The sequence below is a fragment of the Somniosus microcephalus genome, chromosome 16 (genome assembly GCF_052327205.1).
Source record: "Somniosus microcephalus isolate GS21.2 chromosome 16, FLI_Smic_1.0, whole genome shotgun sequence".
Classification (NCBI taxonomy): Eukaryota; Metazoa; Chordata; class Chondrichthyes; order Squaliformes; family Somniosidae; genus Somniosus; species Somniosus microcephalus.
In genome coordinates, this window is record NC_141002.1 from 74,244,216 (window position 1) to 74,263,617 (window position 19,402).

A 19,402-nucleotide genomic window follows, 5' to 3' on the forward strand; every position below is an offset into this window, starting at 1 on the left:
TTATCGTGTTTTTATATTTGTCTCAGTCCACCAAGCTACTGTTAGCTTTATAATTTAGGAACAATTTCTTTTTTGCCCTATTTCCCCACATTATTTCCATTGTTGCCTACATCAGCCTGTTGCCTTTGTTACCCTTCTTTCCTAGTGGTATGTATCTGCACTCTGTATATAATATTTCTTTCCTAGTGGTATGTATCTGCACTCTGTATATAATATTTCTTTCCTGGTGGTATGTATCTGCACTCTGTATATAATATTTCTTTCCTAGTGGTATGTATCTGCACTCTGTATATAATATTTCTTTCCTAGTGGTATGTATCTGCACTCTGTATATAATATTTCTTTCCTAGTGGTATGTATCTGCACTCTGTATATAATATTTCTTTCCTAGTGGTATGTATTTGCACTCTGTATATAATATTTCTTTCCTAGTGGTATGTATTTGCACTCTGTATATAATATTTCTTTCCTAGTGGTATGTATCTGCACTCTGTATATAATATTTCTTTCCTGGTGGTATGTATCTGCACTCTGTATATAATATTTCTTTCCTGGTGGTTTGTATCTGCACCCTGTATATAATATTTCTTTCCTAGTGGTATGTATCTGCACTCTGTATATAATATTTCTTTCCTGGTGGTATGTATCTGCACTCTGTATATAATATTTCTTTCCTGGTGGTATGTATCTGCACTCTGTATATAATATTTCTAAGGATGATCCTTCAAACTGTGAATTCTAGACCAGTTTTCTCAGCTCACCTCTCAAAATCTAACTTTCTGAAGTTGAATGTTTCTATTGTACTCGTTCTCTTTTCCATTATTAGCTTAATCTTAAACTGTGCTGTGGCCAAAGTGTTCTGCCTCTGACCTGCTCTATTGTCTCCTAGTTGTTACTTAATATGAGGTCTAATGACACCCTGTTCACATAGGTTCCTTGGTTAATTGCTTTATGTAACAATCCAATATTGTGTCTAAGATCATGTTTTCTCTCCTAGTGCACCCTTTTATAGATTTTCCCAATTCATCTCTGGTAAATTCAAGTCACCCATAACAACTGCAAAATTCATGTTCTCTCTTCCTTCATTTAACTACAAAGATCTTCGTTTAATCCCACCTCCTGATCTGGTGCAGATGTCCATAGTTAATTTTCTTTCCTTCAGGTCACTCATCGCTAGCCACAGGGTTCCAACCATATCAACCCCCGGATCAGATAGATCCATAGTTATGATCAACTTTTCCATCACATAAAAGTTTACACCCAATCCTGATTTATCTTTTCTATCTCTGAGGACTTATTTATGTTTGGAACCTAAATTTTTCCCTGAAAAAAGTTGTGATGACTATTTACAGCTTGGGATAAAAAAAAACAATTGTAGGTTAGTATTATCTTGATGCAAGACCTCCCTGTCATAGAGACAATTTTTTTTAATGGATGGCCTTCATCATTGGAAAAACCCCATCTATTTTTAAATTGTATTTTATTTGCTGCAATCAAGGATGTTGGGTACTTAACAATTGCATTGCTTGATGCCCTATGTTCTCCTTCGCCTACAGCTGAATCTAAAGTAGCCTGAATCACACAGGCTTTGTAAAATTCTACAGAGCATTAATGACCAGTTTCTAAATTCCACAATAGTATACTTTTGAGAAATCATATTACTCTCTTAGAATTGTTTAAATTTTAAATAATAGTGGGAATTCCTCAAAATTACACTTGGAAACCATAAAAATTACACATAGGAGTCATAAAAATATTCAATACTGTACAATAATAGTTACCCCAGAAGGTGTAGAATTTTTATCAAACTCAGTTTGAATGCTAGAAATCTGAAATGAAAACAGAAAAAGATGGAAATATACAGCTGATTTATCAACATCTTAAAAAGAAAAGCCAGGTTACAGTTTTAAATGGATGCCTCTATCTCCAGGACTGGATGTTCCAAAGACATCTGCCAAAAGCCCTCAAATATACATGATTTCTTGGATTTTGTTTCTTCCCACCACTCTTCCTGTAAGGACTTCATCCCTTTCTCTTTCTCTGTAAAGCAGTTCTGATGAAAAGCATTCACCCAAAACATCCCTTTCTTCAAGATGCTGATTGACCTGCAATGCATTTCTAGCTTTTTCTGCATTTTATTAATGGAGTTAAAAGGGTTAAAGCCATTCCATTCAATGCTCATACAGCATGGAACACATTTACAGTGTGTTCAAAAATTATATTTTATTTATAGATCATGGCCTAGAAATTCATTAAGGCGCTGCCAGCTTTGCGGCCAGTTACCGCCTAAGGGCTTCTGCGCCAAAAATGAGTTTGCGCTGATATTCAGCGCAGCGGTATTGGCGGCGGTAGCCGTTAGCGCTGCGCCGGCACCAATGACTTCATCGGTGTGCGCAGTGCCCCGGTTCCGCCCCGAAACCGGCCCGATCCCCATATTTAGTAGCGGCCGCAAACAGCGACCAGAAAACGGGGCCGTGCTGTAGCCTTAGTGGGGCGCTTTAAAGGGGAAGGTGCGGCCGGCCGCTTTTTCGGCGGCCGCCTGCCCGCACCTCCTTCCCCGGCCTCCTCCACCCCCCCCCCCCCGCGACATTGCCGGCTGCTTTCCGCGAACCCGGCACTTCTCCGTGGTGCCGGGCTCATTTGCCGGCACTCTCCAGCGGCGATCTCCCCATTGCAGGCAGCTCCCCCTTAAGAGAAGGAGGAGGCCTGCAGTACCGCAGCCTGCCGCTCCACAGCGGCTGGCGCAGCGGCGCCAAGAGTGCTGAAATTCAGTGTCAGCGCCCCAAGCGGAGGTGGGCACACCCTGGTATAGCGCCCGGTTCCGAATTGGGGCGCAAACACTGAATATCTGACGATCGCTAATGGCTCCCCGCCCAGCGCTAACTTTTGGGCGCGAGCGAGCTGGCCGCCCCAAAGTGAATTTCTAGGCCCATGGGTTTAATAAAAAAAACTGAATAAATCACAAGATATTCTAAGGTGATATGTGTTTCTGTTTATTAAAGTCAATTATTTGATGAATTCAGTTTGATAATGTGTGACATGACATCTTTGCTTTATCATAAAATATGCCAATATAAAGCCAAATTCAAAGTTATTGAATGAACAGGTTTGTGTCTTACAGTACATGTTTTATTTTTTAATTTTTTTTTCCAGAATCTAGACCACAGTTGCATTCAGTCAGTAACCTTAGTGATCAAAAGTGATACAAGTAACCAAATAACCCTAACCAGAGCGGGAGAAATCCACCTTGGCATCCATCAAGCAATTAGCCTGCCATATCACAATGGTAATTAGTTCACTTCTACTATTATGGAAGTCTGTAAAAGGGGCATAATTAGCATTTCAGGAGAAAGGGCTGCACATCATTTGTCAAACTGACTTGCTGTGCAAAAATAACTTGATATTTGCTGATGTGAATTATGCTACTACAATGTTAAATGTTATTTGAAAGCTATTGAATATATTCAAGGCGGAGATTGACAGACATTTGAACTACAAGGGAGTCAAGGGGTATGGGGAGAGAGCGGGAAAGTGGTGTTGAGGACAAGATTGGATCAGCCATGATCTTATTGAATGGTGGAGCAGGCTCGAGGGGCCGATTGGCCTACTCCTGCTCCTCTTTCTTATGTTCTATGGTTCCCCTTTCAATTTAAGAGATGCACTAGAAATAGAAAATCTTTCTACTTGCTAACTAGAAACATCATTAAGCAATCACATCATGCAATCACATTAATGGCAAGACTAGGATTATCTTCTGTTACATCGAAATGGAAATACAAAATTAGATATCAAGTTTGAAAGCAGTTCTGTGCCATGGGACTTCCTCCTGAGTGTGAACGCTGCCGTGACTCCAACCCATTTTCCTGGATCAGCATCATTTACATATGCGAGGCAGACCTCACGGTTTCTGCTCTTCAGTGGAAGCCTTCCACTGCTGGGGAGGATAACATTGTGCTGCTGCAATGGGGCACTCATGACAGCACCTGAAATAGGCAGTACAAATATTAAAGAGGCAAATATGCCAGACTGAAATTTTTTAATTTGCTTTGAATGAACGCAGTACAAAAGATTATGCAGACATTTGGAGGGTATCAAACGATCAAACAAATACAGAAAAAAGAGAAAACATTCAGTAGGTCAGGCAGCATATGTGGAGAGAACAGATGAGTTAATGTTTCAGGTGTAGACCCTTCATCACAGCTGAGTTCCCTAATTGCCCTGAGGTCATTAAGAATTGAACAAATAGTGTGGGCTTTGCATCATATTGTAGGTCAGTTGAGGTAGGAGTGGCAGATTTGCTTCCCTGAAGAGTATTAGTGAAACAGTTGGGCTTTGAATGTCAATCTGGAAATTTTCATGGTCTCTTTCTCTGGTGGCAGATTTATTGAATTCCGTTTCACAACTTGCAATGGTGGGATTTGAACTCATGGATTGCTGGTCATGTACCTTAGTCGCTACGCTACTGTACCTCATAATAATTGTTGTGTAATGTGGCTAGATCATCATCAGTCTTCTAGTTTCTACTTGATAACTTCTAAGATGCACTGAATATAAACAGAATACCCAGAAATATGTGCCAGCTTATCTTAATGTACTGTTATGAATGCAAATGGTGTGGGGAAAGAGATAACATTTTGAAGTATCCTTTGAGTCTCATCAAATATGCAGATGAATGGATCCCCTGTTGTTCCTTGTCCTTTTTCAATAACAATTCTAAACCTGATATTATGATCACTGTTCCCCTAATGCTCCTCGACGGAAACATGCGCCACTTGTCCCACTTCATTTTCCAGAACTAGATCCAGCATTGCTTCCTTCCTTGTTGGGCTGGAAACACACTGATTAATAAAGTTCTCATGTACGCATTTCAATAATTTCTCCCCCTCTTTGCCCTTTACACTGCTACTATCCCAGTCTATATTAGGATAATTGAAGTCCCCCATTATCATTACTCTATAGTTCTTGCATCTTTCTGTAATTTGCCTGAAAATTTGCTCCTCTATCTCCTTCCTATTATTTGGTGGCCTGTAGTATATACCCAGCAGCGTAATAGCTCCTCAATTGTTCCTTAATTCTAAACAAATAGATTCTGCCTTTGACCCCTCAACTATATCATTCCTTTCCAGTGTATAATAGTTTCTTTGAGCAATACTGCCACCCCCTTTTACTTCCTTTTTTCCTTCCCTCCTTCCCTATCTTTCCTGAATGCCTTGTAGCCTGGAATAAGTTCCCAATCCTCCCTTTCTTTGAGCCATGCTTCCGTTATTGCCACTATATCATAGTGCCATGTGGTGACTTGTGCCTGCAGTTCACCAATCTTATTTACCACGCTACATGCATTTACGCACATGCACTCCAAAACTATCTTAGACTGCTTCGCATTTGCCCGCTGTCTGATCCCTCCTATTTCTGAACTATTCTTTATTCTAGTGCTATTCGTGTCTCCCAGTCCTCTGTGCACCTTGTTTCTCCTCTCAAATGTTTCATCCTGGTGCCCAACCTCCATATGTTGCTTAGTAACTACAGGTCTCATTGTGGCACATGGCACAGCTCTGCAACTGGCCATCTGATAATAGTTTCCAATTGCCATTGCAAAGTAGGTGTGCAAGGGCTGCCGACAGGATTGATGGTACTTTGGCAATTGTACCCAATCGGGGTACACTGGCTGTTGATCATATTGGAATGCCTTTTTCATGCAGTGTCACTGGGGCATAATTAAGAATGGATATTCTGTGCAGCACAACATTGAGAAATGGCATACAGTATGTTCCCATCCCCAAATTAATATTTAAATTAAGACCCTGTTTTCCTTGCCACCACAAATGGAGGCAATGTGCAAAGTACATATAAATCAGGCAAACCTGAACAGAAAATCTATGCTAATACGTCTAATATAAAAAGTAATAAGTCCTTTGGCTTCATATGTTCATTTGGGCGAAGGCAGTCCCAATGGTCCCTATTCTATGATAGCAAAATACTGCAGATGTTGGAAATCCGAAATAACAACAGAAAATGCTGGAAAAACTCAGCAGGTCAGGCAACATCCGTGGAGAGAAATTTGAGTTGACGTTTCGGGTCAAACCCTTCTTCAAAACTGGAAAGAAAAGAAACTAGATCGAAGGCAGGGCTGCGATCGGACAAAAGAATAAAAGAAACAAAAGAAGTAAAAGAGATTAGAAGCTAGATGAGATGGTAATAGGCTGAGATTAGGTGTAAAGTGTACTGGCAGGGCAAGAGATAACTACCAGGTGTGAGAGAGAAACAAAAGGAAAGGGGGGGGGGGGAAAGGAGTGGAGAAATTACAAGAAAAAATGAAATAGGGGCCGAGCTTATGATCTGAAATTGTTGAACTCGATATTGAGTCCGGAAGGCTGCAGAGTGCCTAATCGGAAGATGAGGTGCTGTTCCTCGAGTTTACGTTGAGCTTCCGTGGAACAATACAAGAGGCCAAGGACGGTGAGGTCCGAGTGGTAATGGAGCGGTGAATTAAAATGACAGGCGACCGGAAGCTCGGGGTCACCCTTACGGACTGAACGGAGGTGCTCCGCAAAGCGGTCACCCAATCTGCGTTTGGTCTTCCCAATGTAGAGGAGACCGCATCGTGAGCAGCGAATACAGTATACTAGATTGCGAGAAGTACAAGTAAATCGCTGTTTCACCTGGAAGGGGTGTTTCGGGCCCTGGACAGTGGGAAGGGGGGAGGTATAGGGGCAGGTGTTACATCTCCTCCGCTTGCACGGGAAGGTGCCAGGCGAAGGGGAAGGGCTGTTTGGGGTGATAGAGGAGTGGACTAGGGTGTCTCGGAGGGAGCGGTCCCTGCGGAATGCTGAAAGGGGAGGGGAGGGGAAGATACGTTTGGTGGTGGGATCACTTTGGAGGTAGCGGAAATGCCGGAGGATGATCCGTTGAATGTGGAGGCTGGTGGGGTGAAAGGTGAGGACAAGGGGAACCCTATCGTGGTTCCGGGAGGGAGGGGCAGGGGTGAGGGCAGAAGTGCGGGAGATAGAACTGACACGGTCGAGGGCAGTGTCAACCCTATTCTATCATGGCTTCTTGGAAGGTTTTCCCATAGCAAACCTTTCTGGTTTGTTGGTTAGTATCCGACTAGTAGGGCTTTCCTAAAATAATTGTACTAGTTGACAATTGAAAACACTTCTTTCATAAAATGGCATACTTTTTTCAAAGATGAGATCTCTAAATTATGTGGCAAACTAAGGGAGCTATATTACACAGTGATACCTTCGCTTAGATTGTGCAAGTAATTCCATTCCAATTGTCGTGCAACAAAGTATTAATATCTCCTGTTTAATTTGGCTGTAGATGAAATGTTTGTGAGAGCTATCCTTTCTTAAAATGTAATGCATTTTGTAAAATTCAGATCTTGTTGCTTGCAGGAATAATTGAAATTCGTAGATTATCATCTATATTTGTACAAGTGAAGACAACCTTTGGTCTCTCGATGCAGTTTGATAAAGAAGGAGGAAGGCTGTATCTCCAGGTTGACAGCAGTTGGAGGGGAAGCACAGTCGGCTTGTGTGGAACATATAATGGAAACTTACGCGATGACTTCCTGTGAGTTCACATTGCCAATTAAAAATGATTCACATTTTACACTAAATACAAAACTTAAATAATTTGAATGGCGCCTAACTTGGTTTCTAATTATGAAAAATGCTTTGAGGACAGGGCCAGGAAATTATACACCTGATATAATTTGATGCAATGTATAATATAACTGGTAATTTGTGTGATGAGCGTATAGTCTAGATTAAGCATTTAAAGCTTTGTAGACATACGTGTAAGGATTTGTAGTTGATCTCGGTCAAGAACACTTTTTCAGTTTTATGTTGCGCATTTAGCTGGGTTATCTTCCTTTCATACTAGATTTCAGAGCACAAGTGATAAAAGAACTGGTCATTAGGTCGATACTAACAGTGTCAAACAAATTCTGTATGTAGCTGGCCATGATGTGAGAGGGCACAATTGAATACCAGGGATAACTGTGTATGTGTGATATAAAAACAGAAAATGCTGGAAATACTCAGCAGGTCAGTCAGCATCTGTGGAGAGAGAAACGGAGTTAGCGTATCAGGTCGATGACCCTTTGTCAGCAGTATTTTGCTTTTGTAGTTGTGTATGCGTGATACAGCCTCAAGAGATTATGTAAAAGAAGAAAACGTTCTCCTTAAATAGTACCAGTGGAATGTTTGCTAATTGCTATACAAACCTTGTCATTAGGTATATTGAATGATCAAACTATAGAATGCATACTATATTAAGAATTACATAAAACGTAAGCTAGACATGGAGTGTGACTAATCTCCCAGGCTGCAAGATTTTCCCAGCTGTTTGTATAAAATTTCTTACATTATCAGTTTGCTTTTTGGTAAGGACAGTTTGGCAGAATATGTTGTAAATGCTTCCTTTTTCACTTCTAGCTCCCCTGTAGGTATGATTGAAGGTACTCCACAGTTACATGCCAACGCATGGAAGATTTCATCAGCTTGCGTAACGCCATTAAATATCCCTTTGGTTGATCCCTGCGACACTAACCAACAAAATGGTATATCCTTTTAATTGATGCGATGTTGTAGTGAATATGCTTAATTTATTCATATCAAATAGTAAATTTATAGTTTTTAACTTATTTAAAAATAAATTTTTAAAATCTCTTTTTACCTTATTTGTGCATCCAGCTTTATATTCGTCAACAATGTGCAATATTCTCAATCAAGAACTCTTTGCACCATGCCATTCCTTTGTGAATCCCAACGCCTATTATCAGCAGTGCCGCTACGATGCTTGCAAATGTGGAAGTTTATGCATGTGTACAGCCCTTGCGCACTATGCTTACCTTTGTGCCAGATACAAGGTTCACATTGATTTCAGATCAGAAGTGTCAGACTGTGGTAAGTTTATAAGAGTGATTTTATAATAACAAGGTCGATGAGATAAACAGCAATGTAGCTAAGATTGACTTTCTTTAGGCAGTGTCGAGTGGTGTGTCCTTGACACTGAGCTGGAACATTGAGTGCAAAACTGCCTGTTATTGAATTCACTCGGGTCAGTTGGAAGATCTTTTTTTTTACTCAGCTCACCAACTAGCTGCTAAATGGACCATCACACAATAATTAGGTATTCCACCTTAGGGAGAGGGAAACGGATTCTGTCTACCTCACTTGAACTGCTTCTCCCGCTGGTTAATCACTGATTGAAGCTGATGTAGAGAATTCTGTGACATGGACAGTTGGTATGTGACTTGAAAAATGAAAGGATGGAAGAAAAGTGAGGAGGAAATATTAAAAAAAAGGGGAAAGCTTGGTTTGTAGGATTGAAAACGTGCCAGATTGCAAGATGCTTTTCATTATATTAACCATTCTTTATGAGGAGTTACAATCAATGAATATACCTATAATACACTATTGACCCAGAAATTCATGTCGGGGGCTTCCCGCGGGTGCAAGCCCCCGACCTACACTTACATAGCGCGCCGGCAGTTGAAGCCTGGGCCTGCGTGGATTTCCTGTCTGTGGCCCCGTTCAGCTCCCGGCGCGCTGTGCTTGCGTGACCCAGCGGCGTACTTAGTGCGATGCGTCGGCTGGGATCACGTGAGCACTGGGCAACCAATCGGAGGATGCAAAAGTTCATTCATGAGTTTGACAGTAAGAACTGTCAAACTCATGAAAACTCCGGGCGCCCAAAACAGTACTTAAACTTGAAATAAAATTTTAAAAAAATCACACTATTTAAATGAACTATAAATAACTTTAAATAACTATTTTAAACAATAATTTAAATTTTTGAAAAAAATAATGTTATAAAAAATCGGGGCTAAAAATACACTTACCTTACTGTAAAGTCTTAAAAAATAATAAACCTGTGGAAAAAAAATTCTAATTTTAATTAATAGACCACTTACCTTTTAAAATTAAGTCGTTACGTCTGCTTTTTTAAAGTGTAAAAAGTGGAGGCCTTCACGCACGGGCAAACCTGGAAAAAAAAAGGAAGTTCAACGCGCACGCGCAGACTCCTGCGCGCACGCGTTCGACCTCTGAACCCCTTGGTTCAGAGGATCGGAAATGCCGGTTTCCCGCGCATGCGCTGTGCATGCAGAAAACCGGCAATTCCATCGGTCCCACGCGTGAGTACACGGTGCTTACTCGTGCGTTGGGACACTAATTTCTGGGCCATTGTTATTTTCATAATACTGCTATGAGTTGTTGAAATATGCAAATAATTTGTTAAATTTACAACTGAAGTCAGTAATAGAGCCAAAATTTTGGGCCATATTTTTCGCTTTTGTAAACAAATGGTTGATTGCCCTGTTTTCATATATATTAAATCAGGATGATGGGTGTGTTCAGTTTTGTTGCGGATGATACTTTCAAAGTACTGAGTAAACTGCCCCAATGATGTTTTCAGGGATGTGGGCGTCACTGGCAAGGCCAGCATTTATTGCCCATCCCTAATTGCCCCTGAGAAGGTGGTGGTGAGCTGCCTTCTTGAACCGCTGCAATCCGTGTGGTGAAGGTACTCCCACAGTGCTGTTGGGGAGGGAGTTCCAGGATTTTGACCCAGCGATTAAATAATATTTAAATACAAATGGAAATTCAAAAATAAACATAAGGGTGTTGAAGTTAATGATAATTATTTGTAACTGTTAGCTAAAATTTCAAATTTCCTTTCTTTTTCAGTGTTTATTCTGTATTTTTTCCCCATTTCCTCTCGTTTACTTGGGCAACAAAACCCACCTAAAAGGCCAAACAGACAGTCTTTTCCCAGACCTGTGCTCCTTTGAATTGGCCATCATGAGGCACAAGCGAGTGGCCCAAGGATGATTTATCTCTAATTTTCTCTCCCAGCCCTTGGCAAGCATCTGGCTGTACTCACTTCCTCCCAATCACAATATAGCTGAGATCAGGAACTCAATAGGAATGCAGAATCGAAACTCAGTTGGCACATGGAGTCCGCTCACTGGTTTAGTCACCACCATGCTGTTCTATTCAACTTCGCCGTCTAAATTTCTTTATACAGTTACCTCCTTATTTCAAAGTTTGAATAGTACAATTCCTGTAATACACTTTTACTTACATTATTTATAGCTCTCTAATGGAGACAGCAAGCAAGTGGTTAGCTTAATAATACACTTTTTACATGGTGATGTTATTGAGGTGTTTACTGGATAAGTTTATGTTTTTGGTGCTTTTGATAGAATTCACCTTGAGGTTTTTCTTCTGTGTAGGTGTCATCTGCCCAGCTAACATGTTGTACCATACTTGTTCTACTTCTTGCGGACGGACTTGCCAGTCACTTTCTACAAATGAAGTTTGTGGTGATGATTGTGCTGAAGGCTGCAACTGCCCCAATGGAACGTTCTATGATGAAATACTGCGTCGTTGTGTAGCAGAGTAAGTTTGTTTTTGTACTATTGTGCCCTAGTGCATCACTAAAGTAAACCACTTAATCCCACTTACTTTATCACTTGTTATCTAGTAACTCATTTAACCTGGAGACTGAGTCCAGATCAGAAACAAAACCTGCTGAAACCCAAACTCTGATTTTCCATAAATTCTACATTCTTAATCAATACTAGCCTCAAGTGCACCCTGTCCTGAACTGGTTTTATACAAAGATGAAATTGGAGGCGGTATTTTTATTTTGGCCATTTCCACTGCACCACCTGCTGTATCCACTTTGCAACTCCATAAGCCCCATATCACCTTCTTGTGACAGTGTCAGCTGTGGCTCAGTTGGTAACGCACTCGCCTCTGAGTCCGAAGGTTTCAAGTCTCACTCCCGGGACTTAAGCACATAAAGCTAGGCTGACACTCCAGTACGGTGCTGAGGGAGTGCTGCGCTGTCGGAGGTTCCATCTTTTGGATGAGAGTTAAACTGAGGTCCCATCTGCTCTCTCAGGTGGATGTAAAAGATCCCATGGCACTATTTCGAAGAAGAGCAGAGGGGTTGTCCCCGGTGTCCTGGCCAATATTTATCCCTCAACCAACATAACAAAAATGGATTATCTGGTCATTATCACATTGCTGTTTGTGGGAGCTTGCTGTGCGCAAATTGGCTACCGCGTTTCCTACATTACAACAGTGACTCCACTTCAAAAGTACTTCATTGACTGTAAAGCGCTTTGAGATATCCGAATGTCATGAAAGGTGCTATATAAATGCAAGTCTTTTTCTTTTATGAAAAAAACAGTCCTGAAAACTTTATGTAAGTTCACCAATATTAGAGGCTTTCCTGGATGCCACAAAGGTGCAGCACACTAGAGGTGTGTTTTGTCTTTGAGTGAGAGGTCAATTTGCATGCTCAGCTCCAGGCCCAGCCCCAGCCCCAGCCCCTAGAAAGGCCTTGCACTGCAAAGGGGCAAGATGAAAATGGGAGCATACAGGCCTGTAGCCATACTCTTGGCCACTAGCATCGGGGCCTACTGGCTGCTGTTGGAGAGCAGTAGCCAGAAGCCACCGAGGCCAAACATTGTGATGGGAGGAGGAGGGAGAAAGTATTGTCATACCTGCTGCTTCCTTTGATCTTCAGGGTCAGGATCCCTACAGACCCTCTGGTCCGTGGAAGGTCCAGGTGCAAGTCCCACCATTAGCTTTTGCGACATTCCTCTGTTCAGGCATCCTACAGATGTACTGAGAAGAGAATGAGGTGGAAGGACTAAGAACACTTCATTAGTAAGTTGGTAGCATACCTCTGCCTATCGTAGATGTAAGCCCAGTCCTACCCATTTTGGGGCAGTGTAGTCAGAGTGGAGACTTGAAGTAATGGGTCTCCTCTCCCACTTTCTCTTCGCTGCACCTGGGAACTGAACATTACCTAGTTGGTATGAAGAGGAAAATGTCTCTTCCCGTGGGTACGTGCGTGGACATGTGCAAAAGCTTTTTAAAGAATCGGAACTGCTGTTGTGCTGAGCGCCAGCAGCATAAAATGGGAGGTTCACTCAACCCTCATTTGTGGATTTGGTACCGATCATAAATTATAGCATCAGTTCTAAGAACTGTGCAAACATGACTCATTGGCAGCCTCTTCAGAACACTACCACTCCTCTTTTCCTAGAGAGTAATTTGGAACACTTCAGAGCTCAACCACTGCGAAGTACACAGCCCCATAAAGTCTACTTGTTTTCCTAGATGTTTATATATTACAGCCGATTATATTGTTATACAGTCAGTAAATAATAAAAATGGTTCAGAGTCTCCCTTTTGCCTCTTCCAGATCTCAGTGTTCCTGTCACTTTATGGGAGGAATATTTCAGGCAGGAGAGGTTACATTCAGTAACTTGGGACCATGGTATGTCTCCTGTTCTTTGTCTGTTGAAGATTGCCTTTCAGATTCCCAGTTATACCTGTAATGGAGAATTGTGAAGATCGTATCACGTTTCTAAACCTTTGCTGAGTTGGGGATAATGTTTAATTGGATTTCTGAGATTCCTTCGTGCAATTGATGGGCTTTTGTATGAAACAGCTTAAAGGATTTTTCCAAATTCGGCTACAAGAAATTGCTCAAATTATTTTCAGGCTTATACGAGTCTAATTATTAGTTTTGTTCAGCACTTCCAGTAAGTCAAGGACACAATTTTACATTTCAGGTTTGCTATAGTAATTCTGAAAATTTTAAAACAATGGCAAATGGTATTCAACGGTACTAACGGTGTTTTCCTTGTTTTTTTAGCCTGTGTAGGAATGGAAGGGTAGGGTGTGCCCCTACGGAGCCAGGTATGTTATAATTAGCCATCATTAACATTACATTTTATGGGGTTATGTGGTAGTATTTGGAAGGTAAATCGTATTTACAGAAAAGCTTTTCCTGCAACTATTCTTACATTTATTTTGAGCAGACATAACCTGAATATTCAGGTAGACTTCTATGTGTAAATGTTTGTCATTTAGTTTCAGAGCTCCTGAGAACTCAATATTAAGGGAAAAAATAACATTAATATGAAATACGTATTACTGGATCATGGATATCATTAAGTCCAAATGCATTTTCCATTAAAATTACTATTTAATCAAATGTTGCCAACAGTAACAATCAAAAAAATAGTTTTGCAATCACAATCTTATTTTGTTTGAGATTCCATAGAAGAGGCCAATATTTCAAGTGATAACTTTTCCTGTCCTATGCTTCCTGGGGAACTCTTAGGCCTCGATTTCGCCAGTGGAGGCGGGATGGCGGCGGGAGAGGTGGTTGGCGAGTTCCGATCCCGTTCCCATTCCCGGCTGCAGCCCCTCTGTCAAAAGGATTTTCTGTTAATAGGGCTTGTTAAGCCCGCCCTGTGGGGTTCCCGGCCAAATAAAAGGCAGCGGGTCTGATGACGTCATTTGATGACTCGTCATCAGCCGGTTTCCTTAAAGGGACCACGGCCGCATTCATTTTGACAGTTGTGCTGTCAGTGTCCTGCAGCATTGAGGTGCTGCAAACACCGACAAGCAAGTGATGTATAAGGATGCACGTCTGCACCCAGGCTCTCCCATGACTCCCTCCATATGCACACAGGGAGGTTCTCTTCCCTTCCAAGGGCGGAAGAGATCTCCCCAGGACACCAACGCAGTCTGGTTGCACATTGCACAGGAGGGCAAAAGCAGGGATGTTGTCAGGAGTCCCTGGCTGCAGTGGCGCCAACCTTTCAATGATCTCAGTAGATCACGAAATGTTACTGCAAAGCCACACTCAACCTCATCCTGCTGTGCCACTCATCACATCCCCATCACTCTGCTTTCCCTACCTTACTCCTGCACATCCTTACTCACACCAACTTACCTTACACCTTCACCCATCCCTCTCTACCTACATTATCACTTCCCCATCTCACTAGCCACCCCTCACACTCACCCTCATCCTAGTGCAATCATACCAACTAACAACACACAAGGGTAGGCACTTGGGTGTTTTATGCAATGTTCATGTAAATTTTCTGCTAATGTGTTGTCAAGCATTGAAATCTTTATTTTCAACACGTTGCCTTATTGTACAGATCTGTGCTCACCTTTGGAAGTGTCTTAGTGAGTTGCAGTGAATGGTGAGACATAACGGTACCCCCTACAATGGTGATGAGTGTGAAAGGAATGGCTCAGTCATTGTAGGAATGCTTTACGGTGTTGGTGTGGGGCGGTGTTAACCTGGCGCATCATGTGGCAGCCAGGACGTACAGCATCAAGTGAAGTAAATCTGGCTATGGTGATGCCATCACTGCCCTCCCAGGCAGCAATGTTGTCGGGTGCTGATGCCCTGTGTTCTGTGCAGCATCAGGTGATTGTGGAGAAGGTTGGTATTGTTGTTGGTGTGCCTGGTGATGTTGGTGTTGGGGCTGATCATGGAGGGATTCAGAGGACCAAGGTGAAATTTTTTCAAGGGCACCGATGTTGCTGGAATAGATGGCAGCTGAAGTTGAGATGACAGAAGCGATCTGTCAATGGTGAGAAAGCTTGCTCCAAGGAGGTGACAGTGGATAGAGAGTTTACTCCAAACACTTCCAAACTGCATACAGCTGAAAAGTGTCTTCCAAGTCCTGAAGGCTCAAGCTTCTGACATTGGAAAGTGACCAGCTGTGAAATGGTAGCTTTCATACCACTTTTGTAACTGTCACCTATTCACACCAATGGAGAGACATAGAGAACCCGACCTACTTACCTGACATGATCTCCGAACGACGTGAACCCCATTAAAAATGTGGTAAAATAGAAAAAGGCTGGCAAAATAGTAGTAAACAAGCACTTAGTAAGCAGTTAAGTATCTTAACTGCCTCCCCCGCCGCTTGGTATCGGGTCTGTTCTGAAATCGCAGACCTGACACTTTAGAAACTTACATGGAGATGGGTTCGCAGCGGGTTCCCAACCCACTGTCAATCATTTCAATGCTGACAGCAGACCTGCCTCCGAACCCGCACTCTGAGCGCTGGCAAAATTCAGCCCTTAGTTCTTGGCTACAAAGGAGTTGGAAAAGAGGCAGAGATCCCCTATGCTAGGTCTCCAGCCTTTTAATATTGCCTGAGTATTTTCCTGTTTTAGGGAGGGGGGAGGGCAGAGTGTTTGCACCTGCTACAGGCAAAAGCAAAGAGCAGCTATGCAAATGAGGCAGGAGAGCTTTATGAGAGCCTTTCACCTCAGTTGCCTCTGGTTAGGGTGGATGGGTGCCTAAACGCAAGGATGCCCAGGAGATGCTGGCAGAAGGCCAGTACATCCTTAGGGGTAGAAGCCTTCTGTTGCTGATTTTTGGACAGCAGACAGAAGGTCTGTAGCTGGCTGCTATTATCTTTGTATCAGGCCCCTCAGGAATGCTACGCTGTCTGGTTTTCTAACCCAATTCTGGGCACAGCCCTGTCTGTGTCTGTGGTACATCGGGCACATATAAATGACAAACCCAGAATATAGATGGAATGTACGCCACCTGATTGGCCAAGGGGAGAGTGGTAGGAAAATCAGTCCTCATATCTCCAGTTCCATTCAGATCCACTCTGATGATGTATGTAACAGAGATGCTTTGTGTATTTAATTTTAAATGTTAAAAATACTGTTGTTGGATGCTGATGCCCTGTGTCCTGTGCAGCATCAGGTGATTGCGGAGAAGGTTGGTATTGTTGTTGGTGTGCCTGGTGATGTTGGTGTTGGGGCTGATCGTGGAGGGATTCAGAGGACCAAGGTGAGATTTTTTCAAGGGCACCGATGTTGCTGGAATAGATGGCAGCTGAAGTTGAGGTGACAGAAGCGATCTGTCAGTGGTGATCGTGTTTACGGGATGGTTTCCTGGACCAACATGTCGAGGAACCAACCAGAGATCAGGCCATCTTAGACTGGGTATTATGTAATGAGAAAGGATTAATTAGCAATCTTGTTGTACGAGGCCCCTTGGGTCGGAGCGATCATAATATGATCGAATTCTTCATTAAGATGGAGAATGAAATAGTTGACTCAGAGACTAGGGTCCTAAATTTAAATAAAGGAAACTATGATGGTCTGAGGTGCGAGTTGGGTAGGACTGATTGGGAAATGTCACTCAAAAGGGTTGACAGTGGATAGGCAATGGCAAACATTCAAAGACCGCATGGATGAACTACAGAATTTGTTCATCCCAGTTTGGCATAAAAATAAAACAAAAAAGGTGACTCAACCATGGCTAACAAGGGAAATTAGGGATAGCATAAGATCCAAGGAGAGGACATATAAATTGGCCAGAAAAAGCAATAAGCCTGAGGATTGGGAGCAGTTTAGGATTCAACAAAGGAGGACAAAGGGATTAATTAAGAAGGGGAAAATAGAATATGAGAGTAAGCTTTCAGGGAACATAAAAACTGACTGTAAAAGCTTTTATAGATATGTGAAGAGAAAAAGATTGGTGAAGTCAAGCATAGGTCCCTTGCAGTCAGAATCAGGGGAATTTATAACGGGGAACAAAGAAATGGCAGACCAACTAAATACATATTTTGGTTCTGTCTTCACAAAGGAGGACACAAATAACCTCCCAGAGATGCCGGGGAACATAGGGTCTGATGAAAGGGAGGAACTGAAAGAAATCAGTATTTGTAGTGAAATGGTGTTAGGGAAATTGATGGGATTGAAGGCCGATAAATCCCCAGGGCCTGATAATCTACATCCTAGGGTACTTAAGGAAGTGGCTCTAGAAATAGTAGATGCATTGCTGATCATCTTCCAACATTCGATGGAATCTGGAACAGTGCCCATGGATTGCAGGGTAGCTAAAGTTACCCCACTATTCAAAAAAGGTGGTAGAGAGAAAATGGGGAATTACAGACCGGTAAGCCTGACATCGATAGTGGGGAAAATGCTAGAGTCCATTATAAAAGATGTAATAGCAGAGCACTTGGAAAACAGTGACAGGATCGGACAAAGTCAACATGGATTCACAAAAGGTAAATCATGCTTGACAAATCTACTGCAATTTTTTGAGGATGTAACTGGTAAAATAGATAAGGGAGAACCAGTGGATGTGGTGTATCTAGGCTTTCAGAAGGCCTTCGATAAGGTCCCGCATAAGAGATTAGCGTGTAAAGTTAATGCACATGGGATTGGGGGCAAGGTATTGACTTGGATAGAGAACTGGTTGGCAGACAGAAAACAAAGAGTTGGAATAAACGGGTCTTTTTCCGAGCGGCAGGCAGTGACTAGTGGGGTACCGCAGGGATTGGTCCTTGGACCCCAGCTATTCACAATATATATTAATGATCTAGACAAGGGAACTAGATGTAATATCTCCAAATTTGCAGACGACACAAAGCTGGGTGGGCGTGTGTGCTGTGAGGAGGATGTTGAGAAACTCCAGGATGATTTGGACATGTTGGATGATTGGGCAGAAACATGGCAGATGCAATATAACATGGATAAATGTGAGGTTATCCACTTTGGTGTCAAAAACAGGAAGGCAGATTATTATCTGAATGGCAATAGATTGGGAGAAGGGGAAGTGCAACGAGACCTGGGTGTCCTTGTGCACCAGTCGCTGAAGGTAAGCATGCAGGTGCAGCAGGCGGTTAAGAAGGCAAATGGTATGTTGGCCTTCGTAGCGAGAGGGTTTGAGTACAGGAACAAGGATGTCTTGCTGCAGTTGTACAGGGCCTTGGTGAGACCACATCTTGAGTATTGTGTGCAGTTTTGGTCGCCTTATCTGAGGAAGGATGTTCTTGCCATGGAAGGAGTTTAGCGAAGATTCACCAGGCTGATACCTGGGATGGCAGGAATGACGTATGAGGAGAGGTTGGGTCGATTGGGCTTGTACTCGCTGGAGTTTAGAAGAATGAGAGGTGATCTCATTGAAACTTATAAAATTCTGACCGGACTGGACAGACTAGATGCAGGAAGGATGTTCCCGATGGTCGGGGAGTCCAGAACCAGGGGACACAGTCTAAGGATAAAGGGTAGGCCATTTAGGACAGAAATGAGGAGGAATTTCTTCACCCAGAGAGTGGTGAACCTGTGGAACTCTCTACCACAGAAGGCGGTGGAGGCCAGTTCATTAAATATATTCAAGAAGGAGTTGGATATATTTCTTAAGGCTAAAGGGATCAAGGGGTATGGGGAGAAGGCGGGAACAGGGTACTGAATTTGGATGATCAGCCATGATCGCATTGGATGGTGGAGCAGGCTCGAGGGGCCGAGTGGCCTACTCCTCCTATCTTCTATGTTTCTATGTTTCTATGAGAGAGCTTGCTCCAAGGAGATGACAGTGGATAGAGAGCGGTAGGAAAATCAGTCCTCATATCTCCAGTTCCATTCAGATCCACTCTGATGGTGTATGTAACAGAGATGCTTTGTGTATTTAATTTTAAATGTTAAAAATACAAATGTATTCCGAATCCTAATACTTTTAACAATTTGATAAAATAATTTATGTTAGTAACTACTCCTTTCATTTGCGAACTGTATAAAAAGTAGCT

The 19,402-nt window shown here is 42.4% G+C and overlaps 1 protein-coding gene across 1 annotated transcript in view; it reads left to right on the plus strand.

Moving 5' to 3' along the window:
* The window catches only part of otogl (otogelin-like), a 237,127-nt gene that overhangs the window by 31,305 nt on the left and 186,420 nt on the right, over nt 1–19,402 (plus strand). The window contains exons 13-18 of the mRNA XM_086009727.1: nt 3,154–3,286; nt 7,395–7,572; nt 8,439–8,563; nt 8,697–8,909; nt 11,243–11,408; nt 13,687–13,730. Of these exons, the coding sequence (XP_085865853.1) occupies nt 3,154–3,286; nt 7,395–7,572; nt 8,439–8,563; nt 8,697–8,909; nt 11,243–11,408; nt 13,687–13,730 (859 nt within the window). The remainder of the gene's footprint in view (nt 1–3,153; nt 3,287–7,394; nt 7,573–8,438; nt 8,564–8,696; nt 8,910–11,242; nt 11,409–13,686; nt 13,731–19,402) is intronic.